Consider the following 24,152-nt stretch of genomic DNA (forward strand, 5'->3'; position numbering starts at 1 on the left):
TTATCTTCTCACCTGCCTGAAGTATATCATCCAATCAGGGTCACACTGAGAAGCCATATCATAGGGAGTTGTTAAGTAGATTAGATGAAGAAGGCTTTCGAGCATAAGTCCCTCAAGACCTTTCTTCAGGTCTCTGTAAAGAATGTCACAATAAGCCAAATCTATAGTTCCTAAAAGAAAGACACAAAGAGTTCATTTTTCATAATCACCAAAGGAGGAAAGAGGTGATTTTAAAGAAAGTCTGGTTTACCTAAACATAGCAAAAGTCTTGAGGGACTTCCCCGGTGGTTCAGTGGCTAAGTCGCCACACTACCAGTACAGGGGGCCAAGGTTCTACCCCTGGTCAGGGATAGATCCTACATGCCACAAATAAGAGTTCAAGTGCCACAACTAAAGATCCCTCGCAGCCAAATAAATTAAAAAAAAAATTCTTTACAATTTCTTACTATATAACTTAGCACAAAACCTAGGAGGTCATTTTGATATTATAGTACCCATCAACATTTAATAAATACATACCTTCTGACCTAATTAATCTATTCTTGGGAATCTAACCTAAAGAAACATTTCCACACATATCCCAAAATACATGAACAGAGATGCCCTTGTTCATAACAGAGAAAAATCAGAAACAGTGTAAATCTCCATCAATAGGGAAGTGGTTAAATACATTACGGTATCCATAGCTTGGATGACTATTGTACTAAAAGAAAAATGAGGTAGATTTAAAGGGACTGATGTGTGAAGATGCTCATGATATTTTATAAGTGAGAAAAGCAAGCTGCCTCCAAATACTTATACTATTCAATATGTATGTGTGTGCATGTGTGGGTGTTATATGTATAAATATATATAGTACATATATACATATGCATGCATACATGTAACACAAACATAAATATACATACACAAAATATTTGGAAGAATATGTACCAAATTGTTATGAAATTTACAGAAAATGTCTAGAAATTGCTATTGCTATTCTTGGTAGGATATTAAGGGGGGGGAGGACCATCTTTTCCTCCATGTATTTCTACAGTAGTCTCAATTACTTGCAATTCAAAACATTTTTCAACTTTTATTTATTTATTTTTATTATTTTTTATAAAGTTTTACTAAAGGATAAAGGAGATAGAGAAAGCTTCTGACATAGACATCAGAAGGGGGCAGAAAGAGTGCCCCTCAACTTTTAAAAACTGAAGTAGTCTGACAGTTTGTAAGATAAGATTATTATTATTATTAACATGAAATTACAAATCTAATTTAGAGTTACAGAAAATGTCTATTTTTTCCAATGCATTTCCTCAGATTAATAGTCAGATTCAGGTAAGCTCTTACCCTTAAAAGAAGCTCGTCCCAACTTTGTGATATGAAAATTATTTTGGAACTCTTCTTCAGATCCATATATAGTATCTTTTTGTAGAAGTCCTTTTTCTGTCAAGTATCTAAGTGATTCCACAGTTATTTCCCAGAGACTTTTTTCTTTCAACAAAACCTTTTGCTGAACTCCAAAAAATGTACCACTCATAAAACGATATATGTCATCCAGGTTTGTTGCAATCTGAAACAATTCAGGATACCATTAGAGCAGCTTCTCTAATTCAAGGCATCATTTTGAGTGAATAATTCATCAACATGAGGACTCATTTCCATACCTCAAAGCTATTCAAATAAAAAATCAATATAAAATCTATATAGTTGCATAAAGGTACTTTTATAATAATATTTTAAAATGACAAGAAAAAACAATGGAAGGGAGAATATAGTTATCATATTTATACTCTTAGTGAAGACATCTATACATTTCTGATTCAAAAACTCCTTAGGTTTTTGAGTAATTTTTCACAGTATCTCCAAAGCTGTGCCCTCTGCTCACTCCCCACCAGTTATCACTAACTCCCACTCGGCCTCCTTCAGAAATCCTCCCTCCGCCCCCTTCCAGCCACATGTGAAAATATTCTTTAGCTTTAAAAATTGTATTAAAAAAACACATATGGAAACACAAGTGAAAGTCTCCACTAAAGCAGGATCTGGCAATACTCTCCCTGACATTTTACCTGAAAATAAACAGCAGTTTTCTACCTCTTTTTATCTCTCTTATCCCCATCTCCTTTCCTTGTTCTTTTGCTTCCATTTTTGTCCCCCCAACTCATGTTTAAAACTTATAACAACAATGGTGGTATTCAGACATAGAGCTGACTCTGAGTGTGCAAAACTTACATGAGCCAATTTCAATGAAATCAGCATGTTATACTAAAATATAGTCAATCAATATTTCTCTCTGTTTCAATTCCGATGATATTTCAGTGGGAAAACTTAAGTAGCAATTTCACAGTAAACCAATATAAAGGATAACAAAAAATATTATGGAGCAGGGACATTTCCTAATGCTTTATCTCCTTTAAATAAAAGTCCATCCTTAACATAATATTCATTCAGACTAAAACTGCACTTTTAAGATATTCAAGAACTGATACTCAGTTTACAGATTATCAACATACTTAGTTTCTACATTGTTTTTTAACTGAGTACGGTTAACACTGGGGGTAAACAAACAAACCCCTTTACTTGATCCTTCTAGCTACCATCACATTATCTTTGTATCCCTCTGCAAGAACTTTTAGACATAGTGATTTTAACCCACTGGGATAGCTTCTCTCTCTGGCTTCTCAAAGCTGGGTTCTCCACTGCTGCCCCAACCTGCAAGTTCAGCCATGACCAACTCCAAAGCCAGACCATAATTCAAGTATTTACTGAGTGCCAACCACAAGCCAGGCACTATGCTAGTCACTGGGATTTGGTGATACAGGAGAATAAACGTGGACCAGTCCCAGGAATTCATTCCGGGGGGGTAAAGTTATCAGCCAAAGAAAGTCACTAACAAGAATACAACTACCAACTGATGGGTGCTACTAAAGAAGCGTGTTTCTATAAATAGCATCTGAGAGACTGACTGTGCTCGGTGGTAAAGGAAGGCTTCCCCAAGGAAGTGGTGGTGAAGTCAAAGTCTGACAGTGGAGCAGGAGTGGGGGAGGGTGAAACGGGACGGAGAGCCGAGATGAACGGGTCCCAGGCTTGCAGACCACTGCGGTAGGAAGGGCACAGAATATGCAATGAAACCAGGACAGTGTGTCTGGAGTGCAGAGTATACGAGCGTGTTGAGAGATGATAAGGATGCAGAGAGAGGCAGAGGCCAAATCTACACAGTGCTGCTGCTGTTGTTCAGTTGCTTAGTCATGTCTGACTCTTTGCGACCCCCTGGACTGCAGCACACCATGCTTCGTGATAAGGGCTCCCCAGGTGGCTCAGCAGTAAAGAATCTGCCTGCCGACGCAGGAGATGCGGATACAATCCCTGCGTTGGGAAGATCACCTGGAAAAGGAAATGGCAACCCACTCCAGTATTCTTGCCTGGAGAATTCCATGGATAGAGGAGCCTGGTGGGCTACAGTCCATGGAGTTGCAAAGGAGTCGGACATGACTCAGCGACTAAACAAGACCATGATAAGGGATCTGGACTAAACCCGAATAGCAGTGGGAAACAACCACTAACAAATTTTAGGCAGAAAAGGATTTATATTTGGAGAAGATCGATCTATTGAAGAATAATATGGAGGGGGTATGGGAAGGCAGGGCAGAGTTGATGCCAGGAGACCAGCTGGGCGACCATCGTAGGGATATAGGCAGGACTTCAGCAGCCTGGAAAAGAGTATGCAAGCAGCCTACGTGACCTCTTTTTGCCTCGGATTCTTTTTTTGTGAAAGCAGAACTATATTATTTCATTCAGAGGCATACAAAGATCAGAGATAAAACATATCAAGTGTCTAGCAGGGTGTCTGAAACATAGTCGTGAGAAATCATCACTGGAGGCTCCCTCCCTGTGTCCCAGGCCGCAACAAGTGCTATGTTCTAATTCCTGGAGTTTTCATCTCTTCCACCAAAACCCAGTGTCCCCAAGGATACCCATCTCCACCCTCCTGCCTCTTGACCTCACACTGCCCTTCTTGCCTCTCACCCCTACCCCACTGGTTGTTTCTGTCTGGAGGACTTGACTTCTCCTTCAATTCTAACTTCAAAGATTTTTCGGCCTCTCCACCCTGTCTGTAATTCCAGCCTCCTTCCACAACTAGGGCTTCCCTGGTGGCTCAGACGTCTGCCTGCAGTGCAGGAGACCCAGGTTCGATCCCTGGGTTGAGAAGATCCTCTGGAAAAGGAAATGGCAACCCACTCCAGTACTCTTGCCTGGAAAATCCCATGGACTGAGGAGCCGAGTAGGCTACAGTCCATGGGGTCGCAAAGAGTCGGACACAACTGAGTGACTTCATTTCACTTCACTCCCACAACTAGGGCCCTGTGGTGAAGCCCTACCCCAACATGCAGGAAGAACCCTGATGGCCTGTTCTTCTCAGCACGGGGCCCAGGAGCCTCTTAAGGGCAGGTTTGGAGCAACTGTTGCTACTGGCTAATCTGAGATGACTCTGCCTGGTCTTCTTGCTGCTGTACTTCAGTTGTTAACACAGAATTTAACTGAAACTGTTGAGCCCTGTGGATCTGGCATCACAGGCCCATAAAACTACACTCTTGTGGCCAAGTTGGTTCCCCCAGGATTCCTGTACCTGAGTGCACTGGTCTCAAGTGAAGCCTCAATTCCATTGCCTTGCATGGAGTCCTAACTCATGACATACATGTATTTGTCAGATGTATATTTTCTTCCCGCCTTTTCACTGCTAAAGTAGCATCTTTTGAAGAGAATTATAAAAATATAAGGTCTATTGAACTGATTTTTTTCTTTCATGATTTGTTTTTTGTTTTGCTTATAAGAAATTTTTGCCTACCCTAAGGCATTTCCAAATAAATTTCAGTATCGATCTGTAATTTCTAAAAAAAAAAAAAAGAACAAAACCTGTTGAGACTTTGATTGGAATTGCACAGAATTTATAGACCAGTGTGGGAAGAAGTAACATCTGAACAACAGTGAGCGTTCCAATTCATGAAGATGGTATCTCTCTCCGTTTATTTAGGTCTTCTTTAATTTCTTTCAGCAGTGTTTTATAGTTTTTGGTGAGTTTTAAGTGAGAGTAATTTACACAGGCTAACGAGACAGAGCTGTGACTGGGACACAGGTATGTGTGACATGAGAGCCTTTGCTCTAAACCACAACAAAACACTTTGACGATTTCTCCATTGATAGTTGACTGCTACTTCAGTCTAGTATTTAAGCACTCTCTCCCATCCTCTCCAACTATGGCACACAGTCTGGCCCAACTTTTTCCACCCAACTTTCTACTCTTAGGTTATCTTCAGCCTTCCTCTACAGCTACGATATCCAGTCTATTGACTGTTATTCTGCATCATCTTAAGGTTTCTCATCTTTCAATTTAAGTACCTGGAATGGCTTATTCCGTCCCTCTGTTTATCTAAAACCTCTATCTCCTTCAATACTCAGGACTAATTCCTCTTCTTTTCTGTAGCCTTTGGCTCTTATAAAATGTCAGGGGATAAAATATTACACCATTCATCTGCAAGGCAACCAAAATGGTCTCATAATATCTTTTACTTATCAATTACCTTTTGAACTTTCACTTACACCAATTTGGGATAATAAAGGTAGGCTATATGATAGATTGAGAGTCCTGGTTTTTAGTTAGATAAAGCTGAATTCAAACCCTGAATTTACCAGTTTGGGACTGAGGGATTTTGGGCACAAGAGAATAAGCTTAAAAAAGAGGTTTTACTCAAAAATAACCTGAAAAAAGAGAATCAATTTCTAATCTTAGGGAAAAGAGTGTTTTCCCATTGTGCCCCACCCAACTTTTTTTTTTTAAATTTTCTGCCTGATAAAGGCTATACTGACTTCACAAATGTTTATTATGGTCAGAGGACTTACAGGGGATCTTTTCTTACCAAGGCAGAGATGCTGGATTATCTGACATCAGGACCCATGCTTCTAAGGCTCCTTTATCCCCCTCAGTATCCACCAAAGTCTCTTACTTGTAATGGATGCCCAATTATTATTTGTTCTATACAATTCAAAGGATTAAAAATCCACATATAAATCCAGTTTCAGATATATCATATCACAGACTGCTCTTTTTCACATTATACAGAAGTGAACATTTTTTTCAACTTTCTTTACCATTTTCAAAACTTTTTGACTGCCACTGTCTCAAATAATAGCAATAAGATATAAAAATATTTTAAAAAATACCTTCAAACCAATCAAAGAAAGAAACAAAGTTTGGATTCCCTTGGTGAATTCCTGAACGAGATGGCTATAGCAGTTTTCCAATGGTCTGCTTATTAACTCCAATACCTACAAGAGTTAAAGCAATACTATGTTTCACATTATTATAAAAAATAGTGTTCCATATAAAATTTTATAATTTGCATAGATCGTGTGGAGGTTGGGAGAAAGAAAAAACAGAGAGACAAAAAAATAAGAATTTAGCAGGTATCCACATGAAAATGGAAGAAGATAGGGAAAATGCTTTTCATTGAAATACAGAGCTATTCAAGCTACTCTTTCTAACGCTTAATCACAGAGAAGAAGGAAACATTATTCAAAAGAATATTAATAATTAATTTTTAAAAGGTGATGTTAAAGGGCGAAATTAAAGACTGAGAAAAGACAACGAAACAACCAACCGACAACCAGATTATTACCTGTTGCTTGTCTTTTTCTTGCAATATAAGGATACTCTCCCCAACAGAATCTATTCCAGCACGGCCAGCTCTGCCAATCATCTGTTTATACTGATTCCTCTTTAAAAATTCCTTAGCAACATAGGGGGCTCTTAATATAACTCTGTGGAATTGATAAAATTAATTAAAAGTGATATTAGATCTATACCATTAGCATCTATTTTTAAACTCTGTTTCATTATTTTTATATGATATTCAACTTAGTGACATATTAACTCAAAATAATACATAAATGCTATTTACCAGTAATCTGTGTTATGATGTCCTAGGTTCTTTATGTACATTATCTGTAATCTTACAAAACTTGTGGTGGTAACATTTCCTTTACAAAGTCCTTGCTCAAAATTCTCCAAGCCAGGCTTCAGCAATACATGAACCGTGAACTTCCAGATGTTCAAGTTGGCTTTAGAAAAGGCAGAGGAACCAGAGATCAAATTGCCAACATCCGCTGGATCATGGAAAAGGCAAGAAAGTTCCAGAAAAATATCTATTTCTGCGTCATTGACTACGCCAAAGCCTTTGACTGTGTGGATCACAATAAACTGTGGAACATTCTGAAAGAGATGGGAATCCCAGACCACCTGACCTGCCTCTTGAGAAACCTGTATGCAGGTCAGGAAGCAACAGTTAGAACTGGACATGGAACAACAGACTGGTTCCAAATAGGAAAAGGAGTACATCAAGGCTGTATATTGTCACCCTGCTTATTTAACTTATATGCAGAGTACATCATGAGGAACGCTGGCTGGAAGAAGCACAAGCTGGAATCAAGATTGCCAGGAGAAATATCAGTAACCTCAGATATGCAGATGACACCACCCTTATGGCAGAAAGTGAAGAGGAACTAAAGAGCCTCTTGATGAAAGTGAAAGGGGAGAGTGAAAAAGTTGGCTTGAAGCTCAACATTCAGAAAACTAAGATTATGGCATCTGGTCCCATCACTTCATGGGAAATAGATGGGGAAACAGTGAAAACAGTGTCAGACTTTATTTTGGGGGGCTCCAAAATCACTGCGGATGCTGATTGCAGCCATGAAATTAAAAGATGCTTATTCCTTGAAAGGACAGTTATGACCAACCTAGACAGCATATTAAAAAGCAGACACATTACTTTGCCAACCAAGGTCCATCCAGTCAAGGCTATGGTTTTTCCCATGGTCATGTATGGATCTGAGAGTTGGACTGTGAAGAAAGCTGAGCGCCAAAGAATTGATGCTTTTGAACTGTGGTATTGGAGAAGACTCTTGAGAGTCTCTTGGACTGCAAGGAGATCCAACCAGTCCTCTCTAAAGGAGATAAGTCCTGGATGTTCATTGGAAGGACTGATGCTAAAGCTGAAGCTCCAATACTTTGGCCACCTCATGAGACGAGTTGACTCACTGGAAAAGACTCTGATGCTGGGAGGGACTGGGGGCAGGAGGAGAAGGGGACGACAGAGAATGAGATGGCTGGATGGCATCACCAACTCGATGGAGGTGAGTCTGAGTGAACTCGAGGAGTTGGTAATGGACAGGGAGGCCTGGCATGCTGTGATTCATGAGGTCGCAAAGAGTCAGACACGACTGAGCAACTGAACTGAACTATCTGAAGCACAGATAAGCAGCTTATCAAAGCCAACAAGATTAGCAATTAACAGAACCATAATTTGAGCTTAAGTCTGCTTAGCTGCAAAGTTTATGATCAATCCACTATAGCAATAATCTCAAAGGTTTTTTGTTTGATACTCCATAAATGAAAAATCTGACCACAGGCCACTAACATATGCATATTTATTTATGAATTTGTATTGTCAACTACATGACATTGCAGATTTCAACTGTTTTTGACCTACAACATGGTGATTTCAATCCTTTTTATGTATACAGAAGTCTATAGCCAGTCTTCCTGTTCAAATCTGAGAGAAAACCTGTGCTATTTACCAAAACCAACTCCTTTATTTATAAATCTCAATGGACAGACAAGATTATTGAATACATGAAGAAAACAAATGACATAGAAGAAAAACAATGAGAACATAAAGAATATACATCTGACAGAGACAGATAATACAGGGAACAGAAAAGAACTTTAAAGAATTGAATTAGTATGCACAGAAAATTATGGAGGGTACTGTATTTATAGCAGAACAGAGTACTATAAAGAAAGGATAATAAAAGAAGAGAGTTCTTAGAAATAAAAAATTCATTTAAACAATTCAACTGAAGAACTGAATAATGAATGAATACTGTTCATTTCAGTTCAGTCGCTCAGTCGTGTCCGACTTTCCGCGACCCCATGAATCATAGCACGCCAGGCCTCCCTGTCCATCACCAACTCATACTGTTAGTGGGATATAATTAAAAACTGATTTTGTAATATAGAAAGTAAAGGAGTTACATAACTCATATAGACTGAAAAACATGTAAGAAAAGTTATGATAAATGAAAGACCAATTTAATTGTCTAACTGAAGTTATAAAAGCAGAGAAACAGAGAAAATGGAAGGAAAGAAATAAGACAAGAAATGACTGAAAATAATTACTCTAAGATGAAGAAAGGCATGAAACTTTATAGACTGAAAGCATGAACCCAGCGGCTAAGCCCTATGAATCATAAGTAGCTAGGGACTTCTTTGGTGGTCCAGTGGTAAAGAATCTGCCTGTCAAGGCAGGAGACACAAGAGATGTAGGTTAATCCCTGAATCAGGAAGATCCCCTGGAGTAGGAAATGACAACTCACCCTGATATCCTTGCCTGGGAAATCCCAAGGACAGAGGAGTCTGGTGGGCTACAGTTCATGTGGTTATGAAGTATTGGATGTAACTGAGCACACACATTACAAAATGTTGAGGTTAAAGAGAAAAGCCTACAAGTTTCTGCAGAGGGAAAAACAGCAAACCTATGTAAAAACAAAAATGGCCACCACTAGTTCCTTAAAGACATAGAAGAAGACTACAAAGGCTCCTGAGGGAAAACACTGAACCTAGAATTCTGTTCGCTGCAAGATGTTCAAGCGTGAGGCTAAACTAAAGATAGCTTCAACTATGCAAAGGTTCAATAATTTTTATTTCCAATGCATCATTTAAAAAGAACTACCCAAGGATGGCAAAATAAAAAATGGATCACAGAAGCAAGATGTTCGATACAAGGGGCAGTGGTAGGCAAAACAAAACAAACCACCCACATAAGTAAGATTCACTGGTAAGTTTAAACAGTCATTGATTATAAGATGAGAGGAGTTGTTTGGTAGAAACCAACACAACACTGTACAGCAACTGTCCTTCAATTAAAGATAAATACGTTTTTTTTTAAATGAGAGAAAATTTAAAATATAGACCTAACAACAACACACAAGACAGTGTAGAAAAAATACACAAATGCTAAGACTCTTGTAATGTTGAGCAGAGGATACAGTTATCAATTCTAAAATAATAGAAAAACACATTTGATTACCACTGTTAAAATTTTAACCATTGCTAACAAGAGAAATAAAATATATAACTTCCTTTTTTATTTCAACAATTGTCTGAAATAATGGAAAACTTCCTAAGTGACAGAGTTTGAAAACAAAAGAATAGAAAAAGATATAGTTGGCAAAAAAAAAAAAAAATAAAGTTCTAGTGTTCAAAATAAAGTCACTCTGAGGAAACCAAGGACATTCTATTGATAAAAGGTGTAATTCAGCCATAGGATATTTGGAGCAAACTTTTATATACCTAAATAGTTGTGAAATACAAAGCAAAACATTGAAAAATTTAAAGAGGAGAAGTTGATAACTCCATGATTACAGTGGAAAACTAATATACATCTCTGGAACTGACCGATCAAAGAGTCACAGAGAAAACAGAAGAGCTGATAACATGACTAATAACTGTGATCTCACTGAGATACATAAAAGTGCATACCCAACATAAAATATATAGTTTAAAGCTTTTGGATGATTTATAAAAATTGACCATTTATTTGGAAAAAAAAAAATCACAAACTTTAGTGTCATCAATAACTAAGAGTGGAAATCAACTGCATAGGCCCACAGATTTGGTAATAACTGAAAAGGTAAACAAGGATCTACTCTGAAAAAAAAAGATACTATTAACAGACTCAAAAGTCTTCATAGACAAGTTCTCTAAAGTGCCAAGGAAATCTCTATGTTAAATAAGCTCTTTCAGATTAAAAAAAAAAAAGATCGAAAGCTTGCCAACTGTTTCTACATAACTGGAATAATAAACCCTAATATCAAAACTAGATAGGGAGAGGACTAAAGAAAGAAGGAATAATACTAGCAAGAGATCTACTAAAGGACTTCCCTGGTGGTCCAGAGGTTAAGAATCTGTCTTCCAATGCAGGGAACACAGGTTCGATCCCTGGCTGGAGAACTAAGATCCCACCTGCTGTGGGGCAACTAAACCTGCTCACAACTAGAGAGAAGCCCACGTGCTGCAACAAAGAGGCCAAAAGGGGCAACTAAGACCAGACACAGCCAAATATAAACTTAAAAAAGAGAGAGAGAGATCTACCAATGTCATTTTTCATGAAGATATTAAAGGAAATAAACCAAACAATCACCTCAGCAAATGCTGAAGAAAACATGTGATAAATTCTCATCCATTACTGAGAAAGAATAAAACAATTAAAAAATAAAAAACCTGATGGCAAGCTGGGAACCAAAAAGTTTGGAGCCTGGCCGACAGTGACTTGTGTCTTACCTTCTCGCTGGTAGGTTAATACCTGCTGCGAGGGTGGATGTGCAGGTGAACAGGCAGAGGACCCCTGTGGAGTAGGCCTCCTCCAAGAGCTTCCTTTCATCGCTGGTTAAGCCACTGTGGTGATAAGCAACTCCAAACGGGATGGTGTGCTTTAACACGCGACACAGGTTGCCACCGCTGACATTCTTCAAGTTCGTAATCACCTCCTGTTTTTCCTTCTCTTTGTGCTTCAGATATTCCCTAGGGAAAAGATCTGTTAGAACCCTTTATCTTATAGGGACAGAGCACCTACCATTTTAATTTTAGTAGCGACATGTAAACATTCTCCATTTAAAATCGTGTTTCTTTTATTGACCTAGGTACATAAAACTTTCTTAGAATTTTAATTCTGATTTCATTAACAGGCAGTTTCTCTCAACCTATTTGTGGATCACAGAGCCCTGTGGGAAAAAACAGATATTCACATTAATACAACACTTTGCATATAATTTCAGTGGTTTTGTGTACTTCCTGAAGTTCAACCCTGTACTTCCTATGAATTCATGAATGCTGGGTTTAAACACCTGCTCTACAAGTTAAATTTTTTTTCCCACAAGAAAATACATCTTCAGTGAAGATGAATTGCTTTGTCATAAATTTTCTCCTCTGAAGAGAAATATAAATATATATTATTAAAGCATATGAATTATATGTAAAACACTATCTAAACATTAGCACTTCAGAAGCCTCAGTAATATCCTACAGTGGCTCCTTACCTAGGACCACCTATTTTTCTCAATTCCCTTCTAGGAAAGAAGAAAAGGAAAGACTAACTACTAAGTATAACTACTACTAATTGACTGTAAAGCAACAACTTCTGAATACCAGTAGCAAACAAATATAGTCTGTGGGTGTGCTAAGTGAGTTCAGTCATGTCCAACTCTTTGAGACCCTGTGGACCGTAGCCCATCAGTCTCCTCTGTCCATGTGATTCTCTGGGCAAGGATACTTGGGTGCGTTGTCATGACCTCCCCCAGGGGATCTTCCCTACCCAGGGATTGAACCATGTTCTTTTACGTCTCCTGCTTTGGCAGCTGTGTTCTTTACCACTAGCGCCACCTGGGAAACCCAAAAAATATAGTCTAAGATATAAATATAATACACGCAGCTTTTGAAGCAAGCTCATTGTAGCTTGTTGTATTGTTGCAGCAAGCTTCATGGAAAGCACAGACAGCTCTGGCTGGTGCCAAATGCACAAGTCCAGTAATTTCATAAGAAGTTGAGAAGTGGGTGGCAAGGAGACAGTGAAGAATGGGGCAGGGAGTGATCGAGAGTCAACAGTGCAAGAACCAGAAGTGACAGCGGGGTAGCGAGCTACAGACTTTGCTATGATTTTCCAGTCAGAGCCCGAGGTCCTGAAAAGGACAAACTCTTCCCAAGGAATTAAGTCTTAAGGACAATTACCCTATAATTTAAGAGAAGGGAGACACTGTTTGTAAATGACCAGACAAGACATGGATCTATGGAGAAGGGTTTTGTTGGGGGGAGTTGAGACGTGAGCTGGGTCCTGAAGAACAGGTTAGAGGTGGCAGTTGGTAGTTTAGCAGTGAACAGAGTTGCCAGATTCATCATCTCCGAAGAAGAAGATTTAACTCCGGGACCAAAGACAGTCTCAGTCACTCGGAGTTTTGTGTAGATTTTATTTACAGTGAAAGTGACAGAAAAATCTTCTGACAAAGACATCAGAAGAGGGCAGGAGAGTACCCGCCTCACTAAGTAGGGCCTTATACACTGCTCACCCAGCTGTTGAGAATAGATTAAAAAATACTTCAAGGCTATGAGAATTTTGCCCAGACTCTTTCCGTTAACATACACCCTGGGATGACATCAGCACGAGATTAGCCAGAAGGAACAGGTTAACCCAGAGCTCAAGTCTGTGGAAGTTTTTACCCAGACCTTCTCCCACAACATACATCCAAAGCTCAAAAAAAGGCATGTCCTTGAACAAGAGATACTGCGGCCTACAAGGCCTACTTGTCTACGTCAAAAGAATGCGAAAAAGAAAGAATGTCGGCCTGCTCCTTAAAGGGGCCTTAGGCTTGGACTCCTTATCAACCTGCCTAAGTTAACTCTCTCACAGTGAGGGGGTGGGGAAGTACAGTATTGGCAGAAGGTAAAGCATGATCACAGGCATGGAAATGGGTGGTTCAAAGCATAAACAAAGACGACAGTAGGGACGGCCTGGTGATCCTGTGATTAAGAATCTGCTTGCCAATGCAGGGGACATGGGTTCAATCCCTGGTCAGGGAAGATTCCATATGTTGCGAAGCAACTAGTCTGTGTGCCACGACTCCTGAGCTTTAGAGCCCATGATATGCAACAAGAGGAGCCACTGCAGTGAGAAGCCTGAGCACCTCAACCAAGAATAGCCCCTGCTCACTGCAACTAGAGAAAGCCTGTGCGCAGCAACGAAGGCCCAGCACAGCCAGAAATAAATGAATAAAAGAAGACAAGGAGTTCAATCTGGCTGATGTGCAGGGTGGGCAAAGAGTAGAAGAAATGAGGATGAAAAAGTAAATTGGGTCAGGTTTTAGCATGAATCTAGGCTAAGAAGCACTGTGGCATCACTATTAGGGAGATTTTTAGGGAAAGTGATACAACCAGAGCTTTGGCCACTGTCAGGAAATAGTGTTTAAAAGACATTCTTGACTTAGAAGTCCAAAGCACTAACAGCCATAAAAAAGATAAATTTTCTTTGAGGTTGAGACAATCACTTGGGGAAAACTCTGCTTTAGTCTTTGTACTTAAACACACATAAGAAGCATATTCTAGGAGATTGTACTGTACCTGCTTCCTGTGAAAGTTATGGTTAGGAGGCAAATAATTAAGATAAGGGCTGATACTCCATGATTTTCAAGAAATTATCTTTCGAAGATACTACTGAGATCAGAAACCATTTAGCCCTAGATTACATTCATCTATGCATAAATTACAGAAAAACAGAAAAAAGTATGCTCTACGTATGACAGCATTTTAGTTAACAGCCACCAAGATGGGATCTAAACTATCTTATTGTTTGTTGTTCAGTTGCTCAGTCGTGTCTGACTTTGCGACCCCATGGACTGTAGAATGCCAGGCTTCCCTGTCCTTCACCAACTCCCGGAGCTTGTTCAAACTCATGTCCATTGAGTCAGTGATGCCATCCTACCATCTCATCCTCTGTTGTCCCCGTCTCCTCTTGTTTTCAATCTTTCCCAGCATCAGGGTCTTTTCCAGTCATTGGCTCTTCGAATCAGGTGGCCAAAGTATTGGAACTTCAGCTTCAGCATCAGTCCTTCCAGTGAATATTCCGAGTTGATTTTCTTTAGGATTGACTGGTTTGATCTCCTTGCAGTCCAAGGGACTCTCAAGAGTCTTCTCCAACACTACAGTTCAAAGGCATCAATTCTTCGGCACTTAGCCTTCTTAATGGTCCAGCTCACATCCAACATGACTACTGGAAAAACCACAGCACTACATGGACCTTTGTAGGCAAAGTAATTTCTCTGCTTTTTAATATGCTGTCTAGATTTATCATTGCTTTTCTTCCAAGGAGCACCTTTTCATTTCATGGCTGCAGTCACCATCTACAGTGATTCTGGAGCCCAAGAAAATAAACTCTGTCACTGTTTCCATTGTTTCCCCATTTATTTGCCATGAAGTGATGGGATTGGATGCTATGATCTTCATTTTTTAAATGTTGAGTTCACTCTCCTCTTTCACCTTCATCAAGAGGCTCTTTTAATTCCTCTTCACTTTCTGCCATAAGGGTGGTGTCATCTGCATATCTGAGGTTATTGATATTTCTCCCAGCAATCTTGATTCCAGCTTGGGCTTCATTCAGCCCAGCATTTCTCATGATGTACTCTGCATAGACGTTCAATAAACACGTGACAATATACAGCCTTAATGTACTTCTTTCCCAATTTTGAACCAGTCCGTTGTTCCATGTCCAATTCTAACTGTTGCTTCTTGACATGCATACAGATTTCTCAGGAAGCAGGTAAGGTGGTCTGGTATTCCCATCTCCTTAAGAATTGCCCACAGTTTGTTGTGATCTACACAGTTAAAGGCTTTGGTGTAGTCAATGAAGCAGAAGTAGGTATTTTTCTGGTATTTTCTAAGGATTTTGAGCATTACTTTGCTAGCATGTGAAATGAATGCAATTGTGCAGTAGTTTGAACATTCTTTGGCATTGCCTTTCTTTGGGATTGGAATGAAAACTGACCTTTTCCAGTCCTGTGGCCACTGTTGAGTATGTACTCAGGAACTTTACCTTAAGAAAGCAGCAAGTAATATGGAAAATGTATTTTAGAGGAAATTTTTCTTAAGTCCTATCTCTTTACGAAAGTATCAAGGGTCCATTACAATTCACTAACTAAAGGTTCCGAGGAACCAAATTTTTAAGTACATCAATATTAAACATCAACATTTACAACCCAAATAAACTATTACCCCTGAAAAGCAAAATAAGTCAAGGGTGTAACTTGACCAACAATCAATCTCATTTCACATAGTCAAAAGTCTGTGTGCTTTTTCAAAGATCTGTCAAAAGTCTCTAAATTTCCCCATCACTTAGTCAGTACTATATTACTTTATTTTAAAAAAACAAATGACTCACTGAGCATCCCTCAATGATAATGTCATTTCCTTGCTGCTGCTGCTAAGTCACCTCAGTCGCGTCCGACTCTGTGTGACCCCATAGACGGAAGCCCACCAGGCTCCCCCATCCCTGGGATTCTCCAGGCAAGAACACTGGAGTGGGTTGCCATTTCCTTCTCCAATGTGTGAAAGTGAAGTCGCTCAGTCGTGTCCGACCCTTAGCGACCCCACGGACTGCAGCCTACCAGGCTCCTCCATCCATGGGATTTTCCAGGCAAGAGTACTGGAGTGGCTTGCCATTGCCTTCTCCGGTCATTTCCTTAGGTTTTTATAATCTACATCATTATTTTAAAGTCAGACTCTGTTACTGAAATGGGAAACACTCCTTGACTTTATCCAAAACATCTGTATCTTTGTGCTAGCCAATGAATTTAACTCCGTATTGGGCTAATCCATGACAGTAGGATTGTGGGGGCAGGTAGAGGAGGGCTGGGGTAGAATCCAGGGTACCGATCTGTGCATGCTCACGTAGCACTGGCTCAGGGGCCCATAAGAAGTCTGAAAATATGCTAAAACAACACATGGGACAAAAAGGTACAGAAAAAACTAAAACTGTTCATACTTAAGGTCATCTTATACTTATCTCTATAACAGAGCCAATGCTAAAATACTATATAATTATAAAGCAGTACATTTCTTTATTATTTAGCAAATTCATTTCCAATGTCCACACAATCCAAGTGTGAAGCTTACTAAGAAAACAAAGGCAACAGTATTTAATTACAGAGAAAGTTAAGCCAAAGATACGATTAATCCCTACACTGATAAGTCCTCTGATCACATAGGCCTTCATCCCTACAGTGATTATTGATTAGTCCTCTGATCCCATGGTGCTTCCCTGGTAGCTCAGATGGTAAAGAATCTGCCTGCAATGCAGGAGACCCGGATTCGATCCCTGGGTTGGGAAGATCCCCTGGAGAAGGGAATGGCAACCCACTCCAGTATTCTTGCCTGGAGAATTCCATGGACAGACCATGGGGTTGCAAAGAGTCAGACATGACTGAGTGACTAACACACTGATCACACAGGTCTTCATCCCTACAGTGATTATTGATTAGTCCTCTGATGACATAGGCCAGCAGTTGACCTTGGCTGTATGTTGGACTTGCTTAGAAGCTTTACAAAATAGTGGTACCTGGGTCCCATTCCAAAATATTCTGATTTGTCTTGGAGGTAGCTTGGGCACTGAGATTTTAAAAAGGCCCCAAGGTGACTCACTGTGGAGCCAAGCTGTTGTTTAGTCAGCATTCTCTTACATGTAGCCTTAGAATTTTTCTCTGGCCATTTCACATCTGTGAATTTCACAGTTCAGTTTTTTTCTCCCAAGGCCAGGACCTTTAGAATCTAGTATAATAACTTAGCATAATGTCTGCAAAAAGTAATCAGTGCTTGTTAAATAAACAGAATACAGGCATGTAGATCATGATAAAAATGAAACAGAATATTTTTAAAAGATTAACATACTTGCTTAAACTTTTGCATATCATTTCTGCTACGTTTTCACAGTTCTTCTTAGTGGGACAAAAAACTAAGCAGGAATAATTGGGAATAACTTCTGTAACCAGTGCTACCAAGTGATCAGGATCCATCTTTTTCAGAATATCGGAATACTGCATGACAAGATTTAGGGACAAAGCAGTTAGCAACCATGAAAGCCTTTCATTTTACCAGTGTGCTTTGAAAGTTAAGTAAATCAACCATAATTTTGAACTTTTCATTTAATAAATATGACCATTTAAAAGAAAAGATGCAACCGATATTACACAGCAAAATGTTAAGTCCCACTTTTGTTATTAGGGTTTTGTATTAATTTAGGTATTTAATTTTAAATAAAGGAAGTGAAAATAATCAATTAATAACTCTATGGCCCACCCATCTTCACCAAAGCAGAAAAAGTCCATAAAGAGAAACACAAATTGATCCTAATAATAGTCAAAGAACTGCATAAATAAGTTAAACCTCTTGCTATTACTAACAATTTTCATAAACATATTCAATCATACTGCAGGACATGTTTTCAGAAATACAAAATATATTTATCAAACAGACAGAAAGAACTCAAAGAACAAAGAAAAATGTAAAGCTATTTAAAATCTCCTCACTTTCTTCAACTTTACTGAAAACTAATTAAGATACAGATTTAGAATAATATACCTTTATGTTATTGTTTAGTCGCTCAGTCATATCTGACTCTTTTGCAACCCCATGGACTGTAGCCCACCAGGGTCCTGCGTCCATGGGATTTCTCAGGCAAGAATACTGGAGTGGGTTGCCATTTCTTTCTCCAGGGGGTCTTCCTGACCCAGGGATCGAACCCCTGTCTCCTGCATTGGCAGGTGGATTCTTTACCACTGAGCCACAAGGGAAGCCAAATATACCTTCATGGAAAAATAAAACTGCTGTAAAATTCCTTTCTCCCCTTTTCAATGTCCTCCATGAAAACCACAAAACATTAGCACAGTAGACATTCATATTTTCATACACCAATATCTGAGCTATACAGCCCACAAATATTTCTTCTTCTATTACTGTTGTTGCTGAATGAATAAACATTTATGGGAAAGGTCTCCAAGCTTTCTTGGTCCATGGAGCCCCAAGGTCAAAAGAAATACCTAACAGTTTGATTATTAGGTAGTCAGGTCCAAACAAGCATGCCTTTCTTCACAAATAAGTAGCCATCTGAATAACAACAAATGTCAGTTTAAAAAAAAAGTTTCATTTCATTCTTAAATAACTATCATAACCCACTAATGAGAAGTATGCACACCTGGGCCCTGCAGTCTTTCAAACCACGAAACCCTCATTTCCTGTTCCATATTGATTCCACAAGGTATTTGCTTACAGTAAGTGCAAAAAAAGAAAAAAATAATCACCAACTTCACAAAGATATACTATCCTAGGAAGTAATGTAGTGTGATTTAATATTGACATTGGAAACTGTCTTGAAGCAGTCATTTGTATGGTGTCCAACAGATGTCCAGCATCAGCTTTTTCTCTCTGCAATATCTAAACTTTCCCATGGTACCCATGTAACTCCTTTGCGGTGTCCCAGGGCAGCTGGGCACAAAGTCTAGGAACCTCACCATCAGGGATTATCAAGGTTACCTTATAATTAAGGAGGCGTGAAAAAGTCATGCCATTCTCAGCTCTGCTGTCAACTTCATATATTGTGTCATTTATTTTCAGATATTCTTTTAATTCAACCTTGAATTAAAAGGACATTTGCAATTAATATCATATAAATTCCTCTTTCTAGAGTTTCAAATTTTGTAAAATATGTTATAAAACAGTACAAAGAGTTTAGCTTTCCTAAGGTATGCAGAATGCTTCAACTTAAATTTCTTTCCCATTTAAGTTTCATTTTCCTTTTAAATCAAAATAGGGATTACTATCCTTGAGGAAATAGTTTTGAATTAAATAGCCACATATCTAAAAGGAAAATCAGACACTTGTATTTGCCACAAGAGGAAGTAAAGGTGAGCCAAGTGTTCACACTCTTATCTTTTATTAAGGAGTTATTTGGGTTACTCCTCCAGATTTAAAACTTTATTAGTCACCAGTTTTAATGTGAATACCACCAAATTATTTTCAACTTAAGTATCTGTAGACAAAAGAAGTTTGTAAATAGAGCTTATTGAATTTTTTAAAGAACAGTATTGAGAAGCTCAATGCACTATCCACTGTACCACATAGCCACCTACAGAACACCATCTAACTTGACAATTAAGGTCAGGAACTATCTCTTGAAAATTCTCACATTTGGTGCAAATGTAAAAACACCAAATTTCAAGTTAAAATTTGGTGACTCTAAGAAATTATTTTCTGAAAACCTATTTAGACACAGAGACTACGGAGTACATGTACATTATAAGCTTCTTTCAAATAACTATGAATAACATGTACTTACTTTCTTCAAGCCTTTTGGGAATACTGTTATTGGGGAATTTAAATTTATATCCATGTGAGGTCTTAATTTATTTTAAAAAAGCATTATAACTATCAAAACTTAAATCTCTGAAAACATTTTAATTTTTAAGATAAACTTTTTTATGTGTCAATAACACAAAACGTGAATCACTAAATTCTTACCAGATGAAAAAATTTACCTTACAGAATATAAAGTGGAAAAGCAGAATGGGTCTGAAAATGTTCATTCAATAAATATTCACTGAAGGTCCGTGAGCTGGGCACCCATCCCGGCCAAGCCCCCTGACCCCACAGGGTATGCTCTCTCCATACAGACTTGTTAGCGTTTAGACACAGCGAGTGGCATTATGCGCCTTCATCACTGTCAGAATTTTTGTATAGTATGTCTGCTACAAATGTGATATGTAGCAAAAATGATACGTAACAAATCAAACCTTAGGTACGTACTGGTCTAAACTGACTGGTGTAATATTCTGCTTGCAGGAACTTTTGAAGGTCTTCAACATTGTTTAACGTTGCACTCATACCAATAATTTGAGTCGTTTCTAAAAAAAAAAGTATTGAGAAAAATGTGTTATTTAGTACAGGACTGCAAGGAGATCCTACCAGTCCATTCTAAAGGAGATCAATCCTGGGTGTTCACTGGAAGGACTGATGCTAAAACCGAAACTCCAATACTTTGGACACCTCATGTGACGAGTTGACTCACTGGAAAAGACTCTGATGCTGGGAGTGATTGGGGGTGGGAGGAGAAGGGGACGACAGAGAATGAGATAGTTGGATGGCATCACCAACTCGATGGACATGAGTTTGAGTGAACTCCAGGAGTTGGTGATGGACAGGGAGGCCTGGCGTGCTGTGATTCATGGGGTCGCAGAGTCGGACACGACTGAGTGACTGAACTGAACAGTAATTTTAGCAAACTTTTTATGTTTGTAATTTTTCCAGAGTGTGGGAAAGAGGGGGCAGGTAAGACAAACACAGTTGACCGTGAACAAAATGAGGGTTAGGGGCACCACCCCTCTGTACAGTTGAAAATCCATGTAAAACTTGTAGTTGACCCTCCTTATCTTCAGTTCTGCATCTCTGGATTAAACCAACCACAGATCCTGTGGTACTGTAGCACTTATTACTGAAAAAACCCACTTACAAGTGAACCCATACAATTCAAACCTGTGTTGTTCAACAGTCAACTCTATAAAACCAGACGATTAAACTGGCAGATGACATTACTCAGAAGAGAGGTATAAGCTGGTCACACAAATTGGGAGCCATCAGAACACAGGAAGACTTTGAAGTCATGAGTAAGGATGAGAATTAGCAGAAACTGTATGAAGAAGGAAACAAGGGATGAATCCACGGTAACACCAAATATACAATGAACACACTCAGCAAGGAGTGTCACAAAGGAGAACAAAAGGAGAAACTGAAAAGAGCCCTTTTGTTCAAATATCTATTAAGTGTAAGGCACTGGTGACAGAAAGACATAAATATGTATCAGTATACTTATAAAAATAAGTATATAGCAGCAGTGTATACAACTATACACGTAAGTACACAGCAGCAGGGTACATAAGTATACACGTAAGTACACAGCTCAGTTCAGTTCAGTCGCTCAGTCGTATCCGACTCTTTGCGACCCCATAAATCACAGCACGCCAGGCCTCCCTGTCCATCACCAACTCCCGGAGTTCACTCAAACTCACATCCATAGAGTCGGTGATGCCATCCAGCCATCTCATTCTCTGTCGTCCCCTTCTCCTCCTGCCCCCAATCCCTCCCAGCATCAGTCTTTTCCAGTGAGTCAACTCTTTGCATGAGGTGGCCAAAGTATTGGAGCTTCAGCTTTAGCATCAGTCCTTCCAATGAACACCCAGGACTGATCTCCTTTAGAATGGACTGGTTGGATCTCCTTGCAGTCCTTCAAGGTTAAAAGTGAGCCAGGATTTGAATCCAGCTGCAGAGTCTGCCCTTAGCCATTACGCTGTTGTACCTCTCAGTCCTAAAACATGATCGGTCTTACAGAAAGACAATAGGGAAACGAAAAGAGAATGGTGTTTCAGCACCCAAAGGAAAAAAGAATAATGAATACTCAAATACTGAAAAGAAATTAAGACAAGAACTATCAGTATACACTGGATGTGATAAATAGATGATCATTCTTTCTTCCTCTGCTTTATGTTTTTCCATAGAATTTGTCACTATCTGACACACTGTTTTCTTGTTTATCTGCTTATAATCTGTTCACTCATTAAAATATAGGTTTGATAAAGGCAGGGTCTTTGCTTTATTCACTGCTACATCCTGAGCACTTAAAATAGGGCCTGACATGCAGTGGGTACTCAGTAAACATTTTTTAATCAATGATTATAAAGTGCTACAATCTGCCTAAATACCACTGTTACCAGAATTTTAAAAATAATTCTTAAAATCTGACCTTTAGGATTAATAATTTTCTATAAACTATTATAATACATAATAAGCTATTGCAATAGTAAATAAAAACAGAGAAGACATTTAGAATAAATATTTCATATACCTTTAGAGACTATCTGATGTTGCAAAATAACTCCTTAAAGTGACTATTTAGACATCGTTTTAAATGGTATTGATGATGGCAAAAGCAGCAAACCTTTACTGTGCTATGTGCTGAGCGTGGCTGAATGTGTTGGTCACATGTGTTACCTCATGTAATTCTTACAACAATCCCATCATGTTGGTACCATTATTGTGCCCATTTTACAGATGAGGAAAGAGCAGTTAAGTCACATGCCTAAGCACACAGAGCTAGTTAGTGGAGGATACTGATGGGGACATCTTCAAATGTTAACTTCATTTATCTTCATGATTCTACTCACACATCCAACAAAAATGTATAAAATGATTTTAGAAATAAAAAACTAAGACAGCTTAAGCATCTTACTTTAGGTTATATAATCTAGCTGGTGATAGGATTAAGTCTTTTATAGGTCTCTTGATTATAAATCAACTCGTGACCACATCTGAAAAAAAAAACTTACTGCTGGTGTAGAGGATTTTTGCCAGAGTCATTTCCAGTATAGCCCCACGGGTTCCTTCACCAATCATGTGCAACTTTGAGATTAAAAAAAAAAAAAAAGGATAAAAGTAAATCTGCATATAATACCTATATAAAACAAGCATATATTTGATGAAATGAAGCAGCAATGTATGCTTTATAACTTAAGCATTTTAGTTATGTACCAACTAGAGTACATAGACATTATTTCACTGATATTTTAAGTTACTGAAGTTATCCCTAGGACAATGTCCTGGGATCACGAATTCGTCAGTACTACCATAAAACTGAACATATGGACATATATTCACTCTTCAAAAAACAACTGACACAAAACTGAATTTAAGATTACCACGCATGAAATGCCTTCATTTACACATGGTCTATATATTAAAATAAACTACTCATCCTCATAAGGTATCAAACAGATACACATAGTGTTAGTATAATAAAAATGTTAATAAATCAACAAACAGTAACCAACCTCATCTACAACAACCAGACCCAGACTACTAATTCTTCCAGTTTCAATCAAGGAGTTCACCAGACTATGTCCTTTTTCAATAGTGGCAATATATAATGATTTCTTTTCCCTTCTTTTAATTGGAGGAAATTTTCCTTTGCTTCCAGCGTATTCCTCAACAAAGAAACCCAGTTCTATACCAAAACTTGACAAACCTGAAATCTACAACATTAAAATAAACAAAAAAGTCAGATAAATAAGAACTCTAATTATTAAATGTTCACAGGGATTTAAAAAAATCTAAAATAGTGTTTAATATAAATCAATGGGAATAAGGTTACAGATAAAACATATACATCTAAGAAATGTCATAATTAATGTATTGACCCTTGCAAACGAATGCCACTTTTAAACTATGTAATAAATGTAAATAAATAAATTCTGATGTTAAATAACATCAGAATAACTCATTTATTTTGATAAAATAATTGGTTAGTTTCTTCTTGAAAAAGCATGCTAAATATCAGTAGAACATTTAAAATGGAGTTTAATTCACAAGTTTAGGGGAAAAAAAACTCTTTCTTAAACAGGTAATTAGTATTAGAAGAGATTTTTAGTAAGTATACCACGCTTCTGCATATCCTAAAAATAATAATTCTCCA

The 24,152-nt window shown here is 38.3% G+C and overlaps 1 protein-coding gene across 4 annotated transcripts in view; it reads right to left on the reverse strand.

Moving 5' to 3' along the window:
- The window catches only part of HELQ (helicase, POLQ like), a 48,609-nt gene that overhangs the window by 18,329 nt on the left and 6,128 nt on the right, over nucleotides 1-24,152 (reverse strand). For 3 of the 4 annotated variants that reach the window (XM_088836441.1, XM_055434228.2, XM_088836442.1), the window contains 10 exons: nucleotides 23,512-23,712; nucleotides 23,011-23,083; nucleotides 20,438-20,535; nucleotides 19,169-19,267; nucleotides 17,528-17,673; nucleotides 11,384-11,623; nucleotides 6,663-6,804; nucleotides 6,208-6,312; nucleotides 1,339-1,561; nucleotides 13-170 (listed from right to left, as the gene is read on the reverse strand). In XM_088836441.1, the coding sequence (XP_088692567.1) occupies nucleotides 13-170; nucleotides 1,339-1,561; nucleotides 6,208-6,312; nucleotides 6,663-6,804; nucleotides 11,384-11,623; nucleotides 17,528-17,673; nucleotides 19,169-19,267; nucleotides 20,438-20,535; nucleotides 23,011-23,083; nucleotides 23,512-23,712 (1,485 nt within the window). Of the gene's footprint in view, nucleotides 1-12; nucleotides 171-1,338; nucleotides 1,562-6,207; nucleotides 6,313-6,662; nucleotides 6,805-11,383; nucleotides 11,624-17,527; nucleotides 17,674-19,168; nucleotides 19,268-20,424; nucleotides 20,536-23,010; nucleotides 23,084-23,511; nucleotides 23,713-24,152 lie in introns of those variants that run through there. The other variant, XM_088836443.1, reaches the window with a different exon arrangement.

The sequence above is a fragment of the Moschus berezovskii genome, chromosome 5 (genome assembly GCF_049115385.1).
Source record: "Moschus berezovskii isolate FMDL1 chromosome 5, NW_MosBer_1.0, whole genome shotgun sequence".
Classification (NCBI taxonomy): domain Eukaryota; kingdom Metazoa; phylum Chordata; class Mammalia; order Artiodactyla; family Moschidae; genus Moschus; species Moschus berezovskii.